The 21,716-nt window shown below is 43.2% G+C and overlaps 2 protein-coding genes across 4 annotated transcripts; one reads left to right on the forward strand and one right to left on the reverse strand.

Annotated features, from left to right (window-relative positions):
• Positions 1-2,294: 2,294 nt before the first annotated feature.
• Positions 2,295-11,766, reverse strand: LOC122543949 (zinc finger protein 229-like). 3 transcript variants are annotated; one of them, XR_006310200.1, is made up of 4 exons: positions 11,553-11,766; positions 10,162-10,258; positions 7,178-7,256; positions 2,295-2,464 (listed from the first exon to the last, which is right to left on the reverse strand). XR_006310200.1 is itself a non-coding variant. In XM_043682910.1 (2 exons), exon 2 carries the CDS (start codon positions 9,968-9,970, stop codon positions 8,669-8,671), a length of 1,302 nt encoding a protein of 433 aa, XP_043538845.1. In that variant the 5' UTR covers positions 9,971-10,258; positions 11,553-11,766; the 3' UTR covers positions 7,263-8,668. The 3 variants fall into 3 exon arrangements, 1 of the variants encoding a protein (XP_043538845.1); XR_006310199.1 differs by lacking the exon at positions 2,295-2,464 and having other exon boundaries at positions 5,974-7,256; XM_043682910.1 differs by lacking the exons at positions 2,295-2,464; positions 7,178-7,256 and having other exon boundaries at positions 7,263-10,258.
• A 227-nt stretch (positions 11,767-11,993) lies between these two features.
• Positions 11,994-17,574, forward strand: LOC122543950 (zinc finger protein 664-like). The gene is made up of 3 exons (XM_043682911.1): positions 11,994-12,034; positions 13,070-13,185; positions 15,101-17,574. The coding sequence occupies exon 3, from the start codon at positions 15,102-15,104 to the stop codon at positions 16,401-16,403; it is 1,302 nt and encodes a 433-aa protein (XP_043538846.1). The 5' UTR covers positions 11,994-12,034; positions 13,070-13,185; position 15,101; the 3' UTR covers positions 16,404-17,574.
• The last annotated feature ends 4,142 nt before the right edge of the window (positions 17,575-21,716 follow it).

The raw sequence follows: 21,716 nt of genomic DNA on the forward strand, positions 1-21,716 counted from the left end.
TGACACCAAAATTGGAGGTGTAGTGGACAGCGAAGAGGGTTACCTCAGATTACAACAGGATTAGACCAGATGGGCCAATGGGCTGAGAAGTGGCAGATGGAGTTTAATTCAGATAAATGCAAGGTGCTGCATTTTGGGAAAGCAAATCTTAGCAGGACTTCTACACTTAATGGTAAGGTCCTAAGGAGTGTTGCTGAACAAAGAGACCTTGGATTCCAGGTTCATAGCTCCTTGAAAGTGGAGTCGCAGGTAGATAGGATAGTGAAGAAGGCGATGGGTATGCTTTCCTTTATTCGTCAGAGTATTGTGTACAGGAGTTGGGAGGTCATGTTGCGACTGTGCAGGACATTGGTTAGGCCACTGTTGGAATATTGCGTGCAATTCTGGTCTCCTTCCTATCGGAAAGATGTTGTGAAACTTGAAAGGGCTCAGAAAAGATTTGCAAGGATGTTGCCAGGGCTGGAGGATCTGAGCTACAGGGAGAGGCTGAACAGGCTGGGGCTGTTTTCCCTGGAGTGTCAGAGGATGAGGGGTGACCTTGTAGAGTTTTACAAAATTATGAGGGGCATTGATAGGATAAATAGACAAAGTCTTTTCTCTGGGGTTGAGGAGTCCAGAACTAGAGGGCATAGGTTTAGGGTGAGAGGGGAAAGATATAAAAGAGACCTAAGGGGCAACGTTTTCACACAGAGGGTGGTACGTATATGGAATGAACTGCCAGAGGATGTGGTGGAGGCTGGTACAATTGTAACATTTAAGAAGCATTTGGATGGATATGGGAATAGGAAGTGTTTGGAGGGATATGGGCCGGGTGCTGGCAGGTGGGACTAGATTGGGTTGGGATATCTGGTCGGCATGGACAGGTTGGACCAAAGGGTCTGTTTCCATGCTGTATATCTCTATAACTCTAATTGGGGAAATGTTCCAAGTTCACTTCTGAAAGTTATTGTTGAATCTGCTTCCACGCGACATTCAGATAATATCATCCAAATCTTCAGAACTCACTGAGTAAAATCATCTCCCCTCTTCCTCACCTGGATTTTTTGCCACATACTTTAAAAAATTGTGTTGTGTGGTTACCAATCATCTTGCAGTGGAAACAGTTTCTCCATATATAGATGAAAGGTCCTAAAATATTTCCACACCTCAATAAAGTCACTTTTTAACTTTGTCTGCTTGAAAGCGTGACCTGAAACGTATGATCAGAAGCTCATTTTGAAGTGAAATTTAACACAGAGATTGTGTGGTTGAGCCTCAGACATTTCCAGGGAGAGCGATGGACTTGGTAATTAAGGAACAGAAAGTGCAGTGGTGAGTGAAGACAATGACTTTGGTCTTCTCAATTTTCACTTGAAGAAAATTTCTGTTTGTCACGTGCGATAATCGGGTTAATAAATCTAGTATGAGGGAGACAGGAGAGAAATTAGAGAATGAGATAAGTTAAGGATAGAAAGAAGAACTTCAGGGCAGTTTGGCCGGGCGAGCTCAGGGAAGGGAGGGACACAACAGAGGTAATTGATCAGATGATCTCACTCTGACTGACAAATAGCTCTTCACTTGTTGTTGGACTTGGGGTGGAGGAGATGGGAAAAAGAGGGAAATGGATCCTGTAAGTGAAGACGGTTTTAGTATAGAAGGGCAAAATGTGTCAGTGTAGGCTTGAAGGGCCTGTACTTGTGCTGGATTGTTCTTTGATGATGAAAGAATGTGATTTTGGTCCAAGTCGTGAGAGCGAAGTTGCATGCACCTACTGTCTCTGGCTTTCTAGGTGGTAGGGGCCATTGAGAAGGTTCTGTTGGAGGAGCCATGGTGAGTTACTGCAATGTGGATGGTACATATTTCTGCAACTGTGCGTCACTGATGAGGGGGTGAATGTTGAAGCTGATGGTTGGGGTGCCAATCTGGAAGGCTTTTGCAATTCACATATCTAACCTACTTGTAAAGTTCACATTTATATTTTGAGCTTACGTGAATGTTCTCTTTTCTCCTTTCATCAGGTTCTTGGTCACCCTCTATTAGATTGTCAATTACTCCCAATCTCCTACCTTGTCACTTTTGCTTGCAAACTTCCCAACCACTATTCGCTGCATATTTCTGTTGTCAAGGAATGCAAAATTGTTGTAAACTGTGCAGTATTACTTCAAATCTTCCATACTACCTAAATCATTTTGTGTATTTTTCCAATCCAACATGGCCAAATTGCCAGTTCAATCTTCATAATTTCCATTGTTCAGATTTAAGATCCTAATTCCAGAATGAAATGCATCACTTTGAAACTTGATTAAAAATTCCATTTTATGAAGGTTTCTAAACAGCCAGGTTATTAATTACACTTCTCTGAACATAATACAAAACCTAAACCAAATTGAATACTACTTGGTCCTTCAATGTTCTGCTTCAGAAATGCTTCAGTACAAACTGCAGAAATTCACCTTCCACAACATGCTGATCAGGTTCACCCAGTCTGTATTGGAATTGAAGTGACCCATTATTACCATATTACATACATTACATGCACTTCTAGTTTAACCCATTATTGCCAAATTACTCAGGTTACATGCACACCTAATTTTCTGATTTATATTCAAAAGGAATTGTTCGGATTATTAAATAGATTCAGCAGCCTGTGCGTTCAATGCAAAATCCAAATACTTATATGTACGTTGGCATTATCACCTAAAATCTGGACTGGATGATTTAATATGTTTGTGAACTGGATGTGATTAACGGGCTTATGCCCAAAACATTGATTCTGCAGCTCCTCGGATGCTGCCTGACCTGCTATGCTTTTCCAGCACTACACTCTCGACTTTGGATGTGATTAACAGTAAATTACAGCTCCTGAAATCACTCGTGGACTTGCTGCTGTCTCTGCTGGCGTGCCATGAGGTGGGATTTCTCAGTAAATCCTTTTCATTCAGTGGAGATGAATGACCACCCTCAGTGTGAACTCGCTGGCGTACACTGAGTTGAGTGAATGATCTGAACTGAGTCCCACAGTAAGTGTGCTGAATAGTCTCTCATTGGTGTGAACACAGTTCATATAGCATCAATTCCCCCAGAACGTTTAAAACAGTTGCCTCATTCTGGACATTTAAAATGTCTCTCATCAGAATGAACACATTGATGGTGTTATCAGATCCCAGGATCGTGTATAATGATTCCCACAGTCTGTACATTTGAAAGGTGTCTCCCCAATGTGAAATCGCTGGTGTGTCAGTAGGTGGATTTTCTCAGTCAATCCCTTCTCACACATGGAGCAGGTGAACAGTCTCTCTCCGGTGTGAGTACGTTGGTGTGTCAGGAGGTGAATTTTCTGAGTGAATTCCTTTCCATACTTGGAGCAGGTAAATGGTCTCTGTGAGAGCGAGTGCGCTGGTGTGCAGTGAGATGAGATGATCACCTGAACCCAGTTACACTGAGAACACCTGAGCCATCTATTGGCAGTGTGAACACATTGGTGTAACTTCAGCTCCTCAGGGCTTTTACAACTCTCCTAGAGTTTGAACAGTTGAAATGTCTCCCCTGAGTGTAACTCTTGTTTGTAAATCTATTGATCTCTCTGCCTATAAATTCTGTACCTGTGTGTTTCTCTTCACTTCTTTGATGAAGGAGCAGTGATCCGAAAGCTTGTGATTTCAAAGAAATCTGTTGGACTATAACCTGACATTGTGTAACTTCTGACCTTGCACTAACAAGGGTGAGCCTTCCTGTTAACTCTCTTTACAGGGTGTGAGGATTTACAGAAACTCCCACCTAACACAATAGTAAAGTCACACTTGGAAATGTGAAAGGAGGAAATCTTTTATGTTCTGAATGTGGGAAAAGATTTCAAACATCAAGGTAAATGGAGAACATACACAGGCAGGCACCAGTGGTTCCATTGCACTAACAACTGAAAAGAGCTCAAGGCAGTTGCAGTCTGAGAAAACATCACATGATTCACAAAGCAGAGAAATGAACAGATGTTCTCTGTGTGGAGAATTAATCATTGAACCAGGAAAGACTGATGGATACCCACACTGTGGAGAAATTTTGGAAATGTATGGGTTGTGGGAAAGGATTCAAAAACCAGTTTGAATTAGAAACTCATTAATTCAGTCACAATGGGGGAGGCCATTAATTTGTTTTGAGTGCGTGAAGGGATTCACTCAGTCATCACACTAGCTACACCACTGAGTTCACACGGACAAGAGACCTTTTAAATATTTAAACTGCTGGAACTTCCATAAAAGTTCCAGGGAACTATGCTTCATCAACATGTTCACTCTGATGAAAGGCCTTTTGTGTGTGCTCACTGTGGGACAGGGTTCAAGTGATTAGCTGATCTCCCTACATATCAGTGAATTCACACCTGGTGAGAAAGTGCTTTCCTCTCCCAAGCGGGGGAAGGGATATACCACATTATCCTGCCTGCAGATACACCCACAACTTCATTCTACAAAGAAGCTGTTCCCTGTCCTGATTGTGCCCGGGGTTTCACTAATTCACCTGCACTGCTGATATACCAGCCAATTCACACTGGGGAGAGGCCATTCACCTGCTCTGAATGTGGGAAAGGATTAATCAGTCAGCTATCTTGCTCAGACACCAGCAGGTTCACAATGAGGAGAGGCTGTTTACCCACTCGGAGAGTGGAAAAGGATCCACTCAGTCAGCCCCCCACCCTGCTCAGCCACCATCAGGTTCACATTGAGGAGAGGCTGTATACCTGCTCTGAATGTGGAAATTGATATATCCCATCATCCCACTTGCTCAGACACCAGGAGGTTCACAAAGGACTGGAGTGACTGAAATCATAGTCAGGACAAAACCATTTTCATTTTGGTTCTCTTTCTGCCAATACTAATAAACTTCAGCCTAATTTTAGGGAATAATGTTCTGGCTGAGAAACAACTGCATCAGCTTTGTGTTCTGGCTGAGAAACAGCTGCATCAGCTTTGTGTTCTATACAGTGTGTTAAGTCTTTTTAATATTTCATTAGTTTCTCCCTCTCCTCCAACCACACCTTTAACAACAAAATGCAAGGTCGTGAACATCTTCATCTCTGAGATTGAGACAATCTGATCAGTTGACCCATCTTGGGTACTTGTACCTTTGTGCCATTCAAGTAGGGAAGGAAATAGGAATGTAGTTGTGCTGGGAGCAGGAGAATCAGAGGGGCAGATACTCAAAAGGCAAGCAGGCCCTATTCACTCCAAGAACTGAATGCAACAACTGTTGCTTGTTTTTTTTTCTCCTTTGCTTTTCCTATTGATCCATAAAAGTTAATGGTATCAATTGTCTGAACTGTTTCCAATACATGATGCTCCCACAATGAACAATGACAAGGTCTAATGTTACACTGGGGAATGAGAAGTCCTCCTGGAGACAGGGCTCTGACATAGTCTTGTGCTGAGGATGGGTAGCCTGATTCTTTTACTTGTCATTACTGCAACAATCAAACTGACACATAATGATGTAAAGTGGTAATGTATTTACAAATGTGACCCATACCATCCCAGCACCCTCACAAACTTCCTGTGTCTTTTTTCACTCATGCCATGTACTGTGATGGGATCTTCCTGGCTGGCAGCAATTGAACTGATGTACAGCCTGGTTTTAAGTATGAAGCAGGTGGCTGAAATACGCTGGCAGCATTGGAGTCCTCAGTCACTGGTGAGATCTCACAGAGGCCTGTGGGGCATTTATATTAGGTGGACAGCAGAGAATTGTCTGAGGTAACTCACTAAAGCTCACAGAGAGAAATTAGATTAAATTCCCAGCAGTGTGGAAACAGGCCCTTCAGTCCAACCAGTCCACACTGACTCTCCAAAGAGTAGCCCACCCAGACCCATTTCCCTCTGACTAATGCACCTAACACGATGGGCAATTTAGCATGGCCAAGTCACCTGACCTGCACATCTTTGGACTGTGGGAGGAAACCCACGCAGACAGGGGGAGAATGTGCAAACTCCACACAGTGGTCTGAGACTGGAATCGAACCTGGGACCCTGATGCTGTGAGGCAGCAGTGCTAACCGCTGAGCCACAATGCTACCCAATGAATGCTCTATGAAACTCTCAGAAATGGACACCAGGCAGATTTGGTGTAAAATTGAGCCTGTTGTTTCCTCTTGTGCCTGGGTACATCCAGAACTAGAGGGCACTGGTTTAAAATTAGAGTTGCCCTTTCAGTAACAAGAGGGAGGAGAAGTTTTTATCTGGAACGGTTGAGTGAATTTGGGACTCTGTCTAAGTGGGTGAATATTTTTAAGGCAGAGGTAGTAGCTATTTTTGTTTTGCATTGGGATCAAGGATTATTGGGAGGAGATGGGAATGTGGAATTTGGAGCAGAAGACGATGAGCAATGATCTTATTGATTAGTAGAACAGGCTTGAAGGTCCCAGTGACCTATACCTTCTCCTAATTCATATTTTAGTAGGAAGCTGGGAACCTGGCAGTGAGAAACTCACCTTCTGGCTACTAAGCAACAGCAGTATATACTATCCACTGGATGCAGAACAGCAACTGACTATGGCTCCTTCGACAGAAATTTCCAATCCCATGACCTCAAACATCTAGAAAGATAAAGGCAGCAGACACAGAGGAATACCTCTGCTGCAATGTCTCCTCCAAGTCGCACAGCATTCTGACTTGGAAAAAAATCCTCTTTCCTTCACTATTGCCAGGATAAATATGTAAGGCTCACTGCTTAATTAATCACCTATTTCAGGCTGAAGACCAATTAATACATTTGATTAATTACAAGATGTTGTCTTCAGTTAAATGTTAATCTCAAAATGGCTTCCTTCACCTGGTGAGATTATTTAAGTAAAACCTAAACGTAGCTATTGAGAATATATTGAAGTTATACTGAAATGCATCCTGAAGATCTTTGCCTATCTCCCCCCAACATTGTCCTGGTATCTCTGGTAGTGGCCAGATTATTAAATAAAGTTCACTTCAAAAGTGCATAGTCAAGGATACAAACATCTCTACAACAAACTATCAACTTATTAGTCCCTCCTACACTTTCACTAGAATGTCCACCAGCAACATGATGCTTTATTCTATTGCATCATATCCAAGGTGAATTATTCCAATTGCCATTCAAGTGCTGCGTGCTTTTCCTTAACTTTGTCTCCCAATCTTCATCACTCCTTTTCACACAATTATGCACATACTGGTATAGTTACCGTTGCGAACAATGGAGAACAATGACTGTCCAATGCTGACAATCCCTTTCAAACAGAATTCAAACATTCCCATCCGATTCTGAAACACAATAACATAATGTGTTTGCTTATTGTTTATTTTATTTGGCATTGATGACTTAACAGTACCAAAGTCAATGGTGCCTGGAATTGTTTTTTTATGAATATTAACCCAAAAACATCTTTTAAAAATCTGTAGGCAATTATTCCTTCAAACAAACCTTTTTGAAATCCAGGAGCTACTTGAACTGTTTATTAATTGTTCTTGTTATTTTTTGATTATCCCTTTAAACTTCAGCTCAATTTCCCTTTGAAAGGTTTAATAAGAGACTCACATCAATTTACATTTCAGACCAATTCTGTCCACATTTGGTGGTTTCAAATGATGCCTCTACATCAGAGACAGAACAACTTGCCATTAATTTAGAGGTAACTTTCAAACCTTCTGTTCTCAAGCATTTCGTCTTGAATGAGAGCAAATGGCCTGAATAGTTAAGGCCAAGTCATTGAACAACAAAGTGTTTTTAGTCTTATCAGCACCAGGTTGTGATGTTTGATGTCTGTAGTTTACTTTGTGATTTAATAAAAAAGTTCCACTACTCCAGCTGCAGAATCAGCTCTTGTGCTGCTCTGCAAAGCATTGTACCCTGTTTAAAAACACACATCCACTTGGTTTTGACCAAGAGCCCAATGGGTGAACATGGCCATGAAAATAACCAAAGGTGTAAGAGCAAGAATAATGTTCAAACAGTCAGTAGTAATACGATGGACTGAATGGCCTCCTTCTATACCATAACAATTCTGTCATACAAAAGTGTCAGATCTGAAATAATCTGGAGTAATTATGTGGTATTAATGTTCAGTGGTTCCAACCTCATCTCTGTCTCAGAATGTTGAGAGTTCAAATATCCCATCTGGACTCTTCACTGTAAAATCACAGCTGATATACTGGTGCAGGACTGAGGGAGCACTGCACTATCCTGTCTTTGGGAGGAAATCTTTAGCTGAAGCGCCACATCTGTCCTCACAGGTGGGCTTAAAAGATCCCATGAAGTTATTTCAAAGAGGAGAACAGATCTCTCAGTTTTACTGTTTAATATGCATCCCTTAATAATCATTCCTGAAAGAGTGTCTGTCATAGCCATGTTTCTGTTGTCAACTCTGCTCCCCAAACATGCTACCTGACCTTCTGAGTATTTCCAGATTCTTATTTCTGTTTGTAAGAGTTTGTTGCACACAATTTAGCTGCTGTACCTCCAACAACAGTGGCTGCACTTCACAAGGACTTCACAGGTTAGTAACGGCATATCTCTCAGTCTCCTCTAATCGGAGAGAAATCAGGGACACAAACTCTGAATCTTATGTGATTAATAACAGGACAATTAAACAAAGGTCCAATTAAACAGAACATTCAAACCCCAACCATCAGAGTAAACACGGTTCAGTCCTGGGTGTAGTAACAGCAGAATATAATCACATATGACCTCGCTGGTGTCTCAGACGTGTGGATGAATCATTAAATCCTTTACCACACACAGAGCAGGTGAATGGTCTCTCTCCAGAATGAGTTTGCTGGTGTTTCATCAAATCATTGCTGCTTCTAAAGCTCTTCTCACACTCACAACATTTAAATGGTCTCTCATCAGTGTGAACAAGTCCATGTCTGCTGAGATTGGAGGACCGAGTGAATCCCTTCCCACACACAGAGCAGGTAAAAGGTTTCTCCCCAGTGTGAATACGCTGGTGCTCACTCAGTACAGATGACCGAGTGAATCCCTTCCCACACTCGATGCAGGTGTATGGTCTCTCTCTCGTGTGACCACGCTGGTGTATCAGAAGCTGTGCTGATTTAATAAATCCCTTCCCACACACAGAGCAGATGAATGGTCTCTCTCCAGTGTGAACATGCCTGTGATAAGTGAGGTGGGAAGAACAAGTGAATCCCTTCCCACATATGGAGCAGGTGAATGGTTTCTCCCCACTGTGAACACGTCGATGTTTAGTGAGGCTGGATAACTGACTGAAGCTCTTTCCACACTGAGAGCAGATGAATGGTCTCTCCCCAGTATGGGATGGCTTATGCGACCTTAGGCTGGATGATGATGTGAATCCCCTCCCACACACAGAGCAGGTAAAAGGTCTCTCTCCAGTGTGAACTCGACTGTGTGACCTTAGGCTGGATGATGATGTGAATCCTCTCCCACACACAGAGCAGGTAAAAGGTCTCTCTCCAGTGTGAACTCGACTGTGTGACATTAGGATGGATGATGAAGTGAATCCCCTCCCACACACAGAGCAGATGAATGGTCTCTCTCCAGTGTGAACCCGATTGTGTAACATTAGGCTGGAGCGTGAAGTGTATGCCTTCCCACACACTGAGCAGATGAAGCTTCTCTCCCCGTGGTGAAGACGTTTGTGTGACATTAGGCTGGATCCCCAAGTGAATTCCTTCCCACATGTGGAACAGCTGAATGATTTCTCCCCTGTGTGAACAGGTCGATGTTGAATTAGACCTTTTGAACTTTTAAAGCTTTTCCCACAGTCAGAGCATTTAAAAGGTCTCTTGTCACTGTGAACCCACTGGTGTGACACGAGGCTGGATGAGCGAGCAAATCCCTTCCCACACACGGAGCACATGAATGGTCTCTCCCCAGAGTGTCTGCGTCGATGAGCTTCCAGTTGACCTGGATATTTGTATTCCTTCCCACAATCCACACATTTCCACGGTTTTTCCATGGTGCTGATCTCTTGGCATCTCTCCAAATTGGTTGACATGTTGAATCCTTGTTCATAAATGCAATGTGTGCACAGTTTCTCTGCTCTGTGGATATTTTTTCAGATTGGTAACTGGATGATGTTAAATAATTTTTGCAGTTAGTTCACTAGAACATTCACACTTAGGTGTGTTTGCATGTTGGCACTTTACAACCCACACTGATGTTTGAAACCTTTTCCCACAGACATACCAGGTAATCGTGTTCCCAGGGAATTGAATGGCACTGTTAGATCTTGATATTGTGTTCAATTTGACTTCCCATCTTCAATGTCTTTCTTTCTATTGCTCTGTGAAATGATTTACAAACATTATGATTGTCTGTACACAGTAAAATCTCAGAACAAACACATCCAATTTCTGAGAAACATTCTTTCTCTATTGCAATCCCTCCAAACATATGATCCATAATACAAGAGTGAAAACCACTCCTACACACAAAAGGACCATTCCTGATTAAACCAGATTGATGTCCCCAGTGTCGTTGAGACATTGGGTACCCTGAGGTGCCAACTTGTCGTGGGAGGTACATAGCCCACAGGGGGACACCACAAGCTCCCTGTCCTCACACAAGAGAGATGATACCCTTTGCTGCTACTGTGCATCAATGGTAAAGAAAGTGAATGGTGAAGGTGATGGGTAACCAACAGGGATGTTTTGTCCCACATGGTGTCAAGCTTCTTGAGTGTTGTTAAAGCTGCATCCATTCAGGTAAGTGGAGTGCAATTCATATCACACCTGACTTAGGTTTTGCAAATGGTGGACAGATGTTGGACAGTTACAAAGTGAATTTCTCACTGCAAGATCTCTAGCCTCTCCCCTGTTCTTGCAGCAACTGTATTTATATGGTTAATCTGGTCAATGGTAACCTCCAGGATGCTGATAGTCGAGGATTCAACAATGGTAATGCCACTGAATGTTAAGGAGTGATACTCCAATTCTCTATTGTTGAAGATGGTCATTGCCAGACACAAATGTGACATGCATGTTACTTGCTGCTTATGCTGATCTTGGAAGCTTCATACATGCACTATCTCAGTATCTGAGCCATCACAAATGATGTAATCATCTGTCAACATCGGAAGGGAAAGATATTGATGAAGCAGCTGAAGTTGGTTGGGCCAAGGACTCTACCCTCAGGAACACTACTCTGGCTAAGAGAGTCTGGATTCTTAAGTTAAACCTACTCCAGAGATGTGGTCATAACACATCAGAACAGGTTCGCTAAAAAACCCATTCAGTGAAATCCTGGGATTAATGTGGTCTTCTGTTTGTTGCAAATATAACATGTGGGTGAAGCTATCGCCAAGGAAGCTGCACCTCCTGGGTTCTGAAGAAGATGCACAACAGAATGGAATCGTTAACTCTGTCGTTTCTGTGTCTCTGTCGCACCACAGATGCTGCCAGACCTGCTGACTTCCTCCGGCACTTTCTGGTTTAATCTCAGATTTCCAGCATCTGCAAGATTCATTCTCAGGCCCCGCCCTGGACTGTGACGTTATGCGCTTTGTATCATCGCCAAGATGGCGTCCGTTCACCTCGGACCGTTCCCGGATAAAAGACACGAAACTGCAAAGAACTAACCTGCAGCTTCTCTTACAAGGTGCTCGCCTCTCGCTGCTTGCCTTTATAAACCCTCTCCATCCATTGTCCGTATCAATCATTCCCTCCGGCTCCCCGACCTTGCCATTTCGAAAACAGCGTCTCCGCTATCACTGTCGCTTCCAATGCACGGATCCAGCCGGTAGTGCGCACGCGCCCTCCTTCCTGATGTGTGGAAAGAGGACCTTCAACACCGCACGGGATGCTGGGTATTTAACACGCCATTGAAATCAATTGTCATTGAAGATTGATTCTACTTTTCAATATTTTTCTCTTTCTTTCATTTCAAGCTTCTGCTGTCGAAATATTCTTTGGAAGAACAATATTGGTGGCCGGAAAGACGTCCTGACCTAAGGACACATCCATCAAACTCTCAACCCCACTCTCTACAAGTAGGAGAAAGTGAGGACTTCAGATGCTGGAGAAGTCTGGGTCGAAAAGTGTGTCACTGAAAAGCACAGCAGGTCAGGCAGCATTCGAGGAGCAGGAGAGTCAACATTTCAGGCATAAGTCCTTCTTCAGGAATGTGGAGGGGGATGAGAGATAAATAGATGGGGCTAGTGAGAAGATGAGATTAGATTATCTGCAGTGGGAAATAGGCCTTTCAGCCCAACAAGTCCACACCGACCCTTCTAAGAGTAACCTACACGGACCCATTTCATTCTGACTAATGCACCTATCACTATAGGCAATTTAGCATGGCCAATTCACCTAACCTACACTAATTTGGATTGTGAGAGGAAACCGAAGCACCTGGAGAAAACCCATGCAGATGCAGGGAGAATGTGCCACACAGATCCACACAGACAGTCACATGAGGCGGGAATCGAACCCAGATCCCTGGCACTGTGAGGCAGCAGTGCTAGCCACCATGCTACCACAGGTGGATGCAGATGGGGTGTCCTGGTGCTGTGAGGCGGCAGTGCTAGCCACCATAGGTGGATGCAAGTGGGGGGGTAATTGTAGTAGCTCGATGGGGAGGAGAAGCACATAGGTGGGAATAAAGATGGTCACGTATAAAGGATAGGTCAAAAGGGCAGTGCCAAATTGGAGAGTTGGATTTGGGATGAGGTTGGTGGAGGGGAGATTTGCAAACTAGTGAAATAGATATTCATGCTGTGTGGTTGAAGGGTCCCAAGGCGGAAGAGGAGGCATCCTTCCTTCAATTGATGTGTGACTTTGATTTGGCAGTGCAGGTAACCCAGGACTTGCATGTCCTTGGGGGAAGTGGGAGGGGGAGTTGAAGTGGTCAGCCACAGGGCAGTGGGTGTTTGGTGCGAGTGTCCCAGAGATGTTCCTTGAAATGCTCCATGAGTTGGCGTCCACTCTCTACAACATAACCTTGTAATTTAAATACCTCATCCCTCAAATCATGTTGTAACTAATGGTGATGGATTTTGGAGATCCTTTAACAGATACTAAGATCATGAGAAATGTTTGCCTCTTCTGAATTTCTTCCTTGACTGTTACTTATTTCTTTTGTCACCTCCATTTTACAGAGAAGTGGAAGACATGAAATTTCTGAAAATTTTCTTTGATTCCAGTTCTGCTGTCTTCTCAGCTGCAAGATCCAGCAGGAGATTTTACATTTAATCACGATAAGATTTTTCCAAAGGTGAGTATTATTGAGCATTCATCTACAATTCAATGCTGATCTTGGTGTGCAGCTTTTCATGTGTGTGGGGCTGGTGTGAGCTGTTTGAAGTGGATCTGAATTTATGTCCATCTATTGCTCTGTTTTATCCCTGTCCTGCCTGATCACTTCTTTGCCATTGTATAACCTCCTCTACCTTTAATAATTAGTGTTTTTAACCCCATGTGATAGTTTATCATGATTTCTTCTGATCGTATCTAAATGAGAATTCCATCACTACATCCACCCATTTAGGGTGGCATGGTGGCTCAGTGGTTAGCACTGCTGCCTCACAGCACCAGGGACCCGGGTTCGATTCCAGCATGTCTGTGTGGAGTTTGCACATTCTCCCTGTGCCTGTGTGGGTTTTCTCCCACAATGCAAAGATGTGAAGGTTAGGTGAATTGACCATGTTAAATTGCCCATAGTGCGCAGGGATGTGCAGGTTAGATGCATTGGTCAGGGTTAAATGTGGAGTAATAGAGGATTGGGTCTGGGTAGATTACTTTTCGGAGAGTCGGTGTGGATTTAGAGTCATAGAGATGTACAGCATGGAAACAGACCCTTCGGTTCAACCCATCCATGCTGACCAAATATCCCAACCCAATCTAGACCCACCTGCCAGCACCTGGCCCATATCCCTCCAAACCCTTCCTATTCATATGCCCATCCAAATGCCTCTTAAATGTTGCAATTGTACCTTCACCACTTCCCCTGGCAGCTCATTCCATACACACTCCACCCTCTGCGTGAAAATGTTGCCCCTTAGGTCTCTTTTATATCTTTCCCCTCTCACCCTAAACCTATGCCCTCTAGTTCTGGACTCCCTGACACCAGGGAAAAGACTTTCTCTATTTATCCTATCCATGCCCCTCATAATTTTGTAAACCTCTATAATTTTGTAAACCTCAGCTTCCGACACTCCAGGGAAAAGAGCCCCAGCCTGTTCAGCCTCTCCTTATAGCTCAAATCCTCCAATCCTGGCAACATCCTTGTAAATCTTTTCTGAACCCTTTCAAGTTTCACAACATCTTTCCGATAGGAAGAAGACCAGAATTACATGAAATATTCCACCAGTGGCCTAACCAATGTCCTGTACAGCCGCAACATGACCTCCCAATTCCTTTACTCAATACTCTGACCAATTGTTGGGCTGAAGGGCCTGTTTCCACACTGTAGGGCTTCTAATATTTCTAATATCCAGCAACTATGTGCTGCTGATTTATCTCACTTCCACACACATGGTTTCCCTTTCTTTTGCACAGGCCTCACTCACAAACAGTCCTCTCACTCTCCTATGCTCCTGCTTGCTTCTATTCTTTGCGCTCCCTCTTTCTCCCACCTTGCACACACTTTTCCCTTCCCCGGTCTTAATCTCCAGCCACGTTTTCTCTCTCTCACTCTCTCCATTTCTGTCCTCCCTTACAGGCCAGAGTCCTGTGTCGATCCTGACCAGATGGCAGTTACTCTTTCCTGATGGATATTCATAACGGGTTCACTTATTGCATTAGATTAGATTACTTTAGATTACTTTACAGTGTGGAAACAGGCCCTTCGGCCCAACAAGTCCACACCGACCCGCCGAAGCGTAACCCACCCATACCCCTACATTTACCCCTAACCGGAGCACCCGGAGGAAACCCACGCAGACACGGGGAGAACGTGCAAACTCCACACAGTCAGTCGCCTGAGGCGGGAATTGAACCCGGGTCTCTGGCGCTGTGAGGCAGGAGTGCTAACCACTGTGCCACCGTGCCGCCATTGATTCAACAATTTTCATTCCCACTTTTTCTGAGAGCCCCATTCCTATAAGTTACCAGTTTCATTGAGATCAATTTCTAATTTCCTGTTTTGTGCATTCTGTCTTCCTTTTTTCTGTTTTAAATCAATTTCACAGGATGTTAGAAGGGGAAGATTTGCAGTTGGGAAATTCAAGCCAAACATCAAATCAGGATGTGATGGATTTGCTCAGTTTGTCACAACCTGAATATCAGCAGATATTGAACATGGAAGAAAAAGAATCCATTTATATCTGGGAAAAAGCACATTTGTGTTCCTTGTGTGGACACGGCCTCAAACAATCTTCTGACCTGAAGAACCACAAGTGCACTCACACTGGGAAGAAAAGGTGGCAATGTGGGCATTGTGGCAAAGAATGCAGGTGCCCTTCTGAGCTGGAAATTCACCAACACAGCCACACAGGGGCAAGGCCATTCACCTGCTCGAAGTGTGGTAAAGGATTCATGCAGCCATCCACCCTACTCACACACCAACGAGTTCACACTCAGGAGAGGCCTTTTCAATGCCCAGATTGTGGGAAGTACTATAAAAGTTCCAGCAATCTGATGTCCCATCAACGTGTTCACACTGATGAGAGGCCGTTTAAATGCCCAAACTGCAGGAAGTGTTTTAAAAGTTCTGGCGAACTTATGGCTCATCAACGTGTTCATACTGATGAGAGACCCTTTAAATGTTCAGAGTGTGCAAAATGCTACAAAAGTTCTGGCGAGCTGATACGTCATGAACGTGTTCACAATGATGGGAGACCTTTTAAGTGCCCAGACTGTGCAAAGTGTTATAAATGTTCCGGGGAACTAATGCGTCATCAACGTGTTCACACTAATGAGAGACCTTTTAGCTGTGCAGATTGTGGGAAGTGTTATAAGAGTTCTTGGGAACTGATGTACCACCAACGAGTTCACACTGACGAGAGACCTTTTAAATGTCCAGATTGTGGGACATGCTATAAAAGTTCAGGGGAAATGATGCGTCATCAACGAGTTCACACTGACGAGAGGCCTTTTAACTGCCCAGAGTGTGGGAAATCCTATAAAAGTTCTGGGGGACTTCAGTACCATCAACATGTTCATGCTGACAAAAGATCTTTTCACTGCACAGACTGCGGAAAGTGCTTTAAAACCTCCGGAGAACTAATAGTCCATCAACGTATTCACACTGAGGAGAGACCATTCAGATGCTCTCACTGTGGGGCTAGGTTCAGGTGGTCATCTGACCTCACTGTACATCAAAGAGTTCACACTGGGGAGAGACCATTCTCCTGCATGGAATGTGGGAAGAGATTCATACAGTCATCCCATCTGCTGAGACACCAGCGTGTTCACTCTGAGGAGAGACCATTCAACAGCACTAAGTCTGGAAAGAGATTCACTGAAACATCTGCCCTGCAGGCCCACCAGTGAATTCACACATAGGAGAGGCCTCTTAAAGACCCAGGCTGCAGGTCATGCTGTAAATGGTTGTGTGAACTGATTATGTCATCCACAAGAATCTGAATCTGACTGGGGAAAAGGATGGAAACGTCAATTGGAAGACTGAGAATGAGGTGAATGGAATAAGAGGGAAGAGATAAATCAGCAGGAATTGGACTGAATGACCTGTCTGCTCATTTCATGTTCTAAGTATTTCAGTTTAACCTCCTTTTACAGGATATTTTTGTGTTGTATTTCCAAATCAGAATCAACACATCAAGATCTGACAGAGTGACCCAATTCAACAGGACCTGAACATTACTGGCACCCCCGAATGTGGAAGGTGAAACGCTGTCTGTGAGAGGAGATTTTAAACATCAGTGTGACTACAAAACCACCAAGACACACACAAGTGTGAGAGTGTTCCAGTGCACTGACTGTCGAAAGAGCATTAACTATGCAGCCTGAAAAATAATTACACCCTCCACAATGGAGAGAGACTGTCCATGTGTTCTGTCTGTGCAGATCAGTTTCAGTCAGACATTGAACCTGGAATGACTTAAGGAGAGCAACACCACGGAGAAACCATGGGAATGTGGGGACGATGGGAAAGGATTCCGTTAATCCTCAAAGTTGGAAACTCATCAAGCAATCACAATGGAGAGAGGCTGCTCGGTGTATGCGAAGCAATTCACTCAGTCATCGAGCCTGTACATACACCAGCACATTCACACCGGGAAGAGGCCATTCACCAGCTCCATGTGTGGGTAGGGATTTAATGCTTTATCAACCCTTTGGACTCATGAGCAGATTCAGTCTGATGAGAGACCCTTTAAATGTTCTGACTGTGAGAAGAGTTTTAAAAGCGGATAGGATATATTGATACATCAACATAGATGTATCAACACACTGGGGAGGAGACCATTCACCTGCAAAGTGTGTGGGAAAGGATTCATTCAGTCATTCCACCTCCTGACCCACCAACTTATTCATATTGAAGAGAGATATTTTAAATGTTCTGACTGCAAGAAGACCGTTAAACGTAGAAAGGATGTACTGAACTACTAACACATTCTAACTGGGGAGAAACCATAATCTGCTTTGTGTGTGGGAAATCTATTATAAGATTAGATTAGATTCCCTACAGTGTTCAAACAGACCATTTGGCCCAATAAGTGCAAACTGACCCTCCGAAGAGTAACCCATCCAGACCAATTTTCCTACATTTACCCCTGACTAATGCATCTAATACTATGGGCAATTTAGCATCGCACATCTTTGGATTGTGTGAAGAAACCCATGCAGATGCAGGGAGAATGTGAAAACTCCACACAGACAGTTGCCCAAGGCAGGAATTGAACCTGTGTCCCTGGCAGTGTGAGGCAGCAGTGCTAACCGCTGAGCCACCTGCCACACAAAGGAATTCAGATTGGACAGGGATTCACTAATTCATCCTATCTTCTGACACATCATTTTGTTCACACTGATGAGAGATCTTTTGGATGTCTTGACTATGAGAAGAAATTTAAAAGCAGAAAGCATTTTCTTAAACACCATGACACCCACACTGGGAAGAAGCCATTCCTTTGCTTTGTGTCTGGGAAAGGATTCACTCTATTATCCCACCTGCTGAGACACCATCAAGTTCACACTGGGGAAAGGCCATTCTCCTGTGCTGAGTATGAGCAGGAATTTGTTGATTCATCTGATTTTCTGATCCACCAGTGAGTTCATACTGGGGAGAGACTGCTCCCTATGTGGCAGGAGATTCACTCAGTCTTCCGATTTCACAGAACACCAACTTGTTCACACTGACAGCAGACCTTTTCAATATTGTGACTGTGAAAATAGGTTTAAAAGTAAACAGTATCTGCTGAAACATCAAAAACTTCACTTGAGGTTGGGAGTGTACATCTGGTTTGTGTGCAGGAAAGGATTTGCTCAGTCTCACATCCTCCTGAAACACCAGCAACTTCACCTGCAAGAGCAGCAATTGGATTCTACTGAGAATGCTGCTGTGACCTATAGCTGGGACTGAGCCTTATCTGACTGCCCATTTCCGATGGGGCTCCACAGTTTCTTGGTAGAGGTCAAGGATCTAGATTTCAATGTAGGGGCCATAATGAGGAAGATTTATAAATATGACAAAAGTTGGCCATAAAATGGACAATGAGAAAGAAAGCTGCAGACTGCATGATGTCAATGGACTAGCCAAAAGGGCAGAAACATGGCCAATGGAATTCATTCTGCAGATAGGGAATCTGAGAGGGGAGGGGCTAACAGGGAAAGGGAATGTACAATAATTCATCGGAAACTGAGAAGTTTAGAGGAAAGTGAGCACATCGAATGATGTCCACAGATACCCGAAGATGGCTGGATGGGTACATAAAGAGGTTAGTGAGGGGTTTAGTTGAACCTAGAATATAAAAACATGGAGATTGTGCTGGAACTCTAGAAAATATGAGTTAAAGCACAGCTGGAGTACCGAGGGCAGTTCTGTTCATCACATGAGTGAACTAGAAAGTGAACCTATTTTAATTATCATAAAACTCAAGACATTTTGATATTTAAGTACAATCAGTGTTCAATTCATCAAATGTCACTGATAAAGATAAAGCTAACCTACAAAATGATTGTAATAGTGAGGACATCTGAATTGTAAGCAACTTAAAATCTGTAGTGTTTCAATAATCATAATAATTAAGAAAAATATTTTGGTTAACTTACTATAAAATGGTGACTTCTGTATAAGGGAAGAAGTTGATTAGTGTGTAGCAAATGAATCTATCTTTATTTTAATCTGAAGTTTGTTTTGATTTAGTTAATAAATAAACATAGTGTAGGGAATCCTAGTCCCATGGACTGCACATTGAGTTCCATATGGGAAAACCAGGATAATTACAGTCACAGAGTCATACAGCACTGAAACAGACCTTTCAGCCCAAACTTACTCAAGTCAAACAGCTTTACTAAACTGAACTAGTTGCATTTGCCTGCGTTTGGCTTATATCTCTCTAACTGAAAATGTGTTGCTGGAAAAGCGCAGCAGGTCAGGCAGCATCCAGGGAACAGGAGAATCGACGTTTCGGGCATAAGCCCTTCTTCAGGAAGCCCTTCTTATGCCCGAAACGTCGATTCTCCTGTTCCCTGGATGCTGCCTGACCTGCTGCGCTTTTCCAGCAACACATTTTCAGCTCTGATCTCCAGCATCTGCAGTCCTCACTTTCTCCTTATATCTCTCTAACCCTTTCCTATCCATGTCTCTGTCTAAATGTCTTTTCAATGTTGTAATTGTGTCTTGGCCTTTACCACTTCCTCTGGCAGCTCATTACATATGTGCACCACCCTCTGTGTGAAAAGGTTGCCCCTCAGGATGTTATTAAAGCTTTCTGTCTCACCTCAAACCTGTGCCCTCTAATTCTGGACTCCTCTATTCTGGGAAAAAGGTCTTGGCTATTCACCTTATCTGTGTCTTTCATATTTTATAAACCTCTGTAATATCACCCCTCAGTCTCCTATACTGCAGGGGAAAAAAGTCCCAGACAATGCATCCTCTCCTTTTAACTCAAAGCATCCAGTCTTGGTAACATTCTAGTAACTCTTTTTTGCACGCTTTCCAGTTTAATGACATCCTACCTGTACCAGGGTAACCAGAATTGTACGCAGTGCTACAAATGTGGTGTCATCAATGTCTTGTACAGCTGTAACATGACATCTCAACTCCTGTACTCAGTGCTCTGACCAATGAAGGCAAGTGTGCCAAATACCTTCTTCATCACCCTGTCTGCCAGGGACACAATTTTTGGTACTGACAAGAACACTCATTTGACCATAGCTAAAATATGACACTCAGTTCTGGCCCCACATTCCAGGATAGACGTGATCACACCAGGGAGGCTGCAGAGGAGATTGATGAGAGTGTTTCCAGAATTGGAGAATTATAGCTCTGATAAAAGGTTGGATAGGTTGAGGTTGTTTTCTGTGGAAGAGAAGCAGAGTGAGGTGAGATTTAATTTAAGTGATAAGATAGGAGTCCAGACAGAGTGGATCGGAATGAGCTATTCATTAATAGCGAGGTTGGTAACTGGAGGTTTTAGATTTAAAATATTTCACAGAAAGAAGGGGGAAGGGAGGAATCATTTCACATAGAGATGGTGGGGAGTTGGAATTCTCTGTCTGATAGAGGCAGAAATCTCATTGTATTAAAATAAAAGGACATGGATACACTTGGAATGCAGAATATACAGCTCTATGTATAAAGATCAGTAAAATGGGATCAGCCTAGACAGTTCTATTTCAGCCACATAACCACAATGGACCAAGTGGCCTCCACCTGTGCCATAACTTTCAGATGACTTTATTCTGACCTTTGGAGTTTTTTTTCTGATGATGTTTCTAACCTCTGAAATTGGACTGGAGTTTAATATTCTGGAGAAATGTCAAATAAATCAGGTTTGCTTCAAACATGTCAGTGTGGATTGTTTGAATCCTGAGTGTTTCTATTCATCTGGAGATCAGAAACAACAGTCTCAGGGGAGGATATGACAGCAACAGAACTTAAGCGTGGATATTTCCTTCCGAGTCACACTGAGAAGCACAAATAGCACTTTGATCTTTCTCGTCTCCTCGTCACTGACAGCAAAGCCCCAGTATGGGTTTATTCTGCTGTGAAGAAGGAATGTGTCCTAGCTACTGTCTCCTATGGCTCAGAGCTCCTAGTTATAGAACAGAATCTCTAGAGTCAGAGGAAGAACAACAGTGAATGCTGGAAATGTGCTTCAAGTCAGAGATGAGTAGAAAACCGATGTGTTCCTGACTGGAAGTGAATCTACAGGTTTAAGTTTCTACTACATTGATAAAGATGAAACTGTTCGGCAATCCAAGATGAGCTAGAAATTATACTTTACCAAGAGTGTAAATATGGAAGATGTTGACAAAATATTAAGTTTCATTTTTAAATACCCACACATTGATTGGTCAAGAGGGGTTCTAGCAGCACCAAGATTGGTGTTGGCAAGTGTTCATTGCTAGAGTCTTATCTGAAACTGTTATCATGAATTTATCATTTTATAATGATGGAATACCAATATCCATTTTGTTCTTTTCAGTTTTCCAGGATTGATTTTGTTTTTATTTTTACTTAAATTTCTGCAGGTGGCACAGTGGTTCAGTGGTTAGCACTGCTGCCTCACAGCACAAGGGACCCAGATTCGATTCCAGCACTGTGTGACTGTCTGTGAGGAGATTGCACATTCTCCTTGTGAATGCATGGGTTTCCTGCCACAGTCCAAAGATGTGCAATCT

Source organism: Chiloscyllium plagiosum, chromosome 45 (genome assembly GCF_004010195.1).
Source record: "Chiloscyllium plagiosum isolate BGI_BamShark_2017 chromosome 45, ASM401019v2, whole genome shotgun sequence".
Lineage (NCBI taxonomy): Eukaryota > Metazoa > Chordata > Chondrichthyes > Orectolobiformes > Hemiscylliidae > Chiloscyllium > Chiloscyllium plagiosum.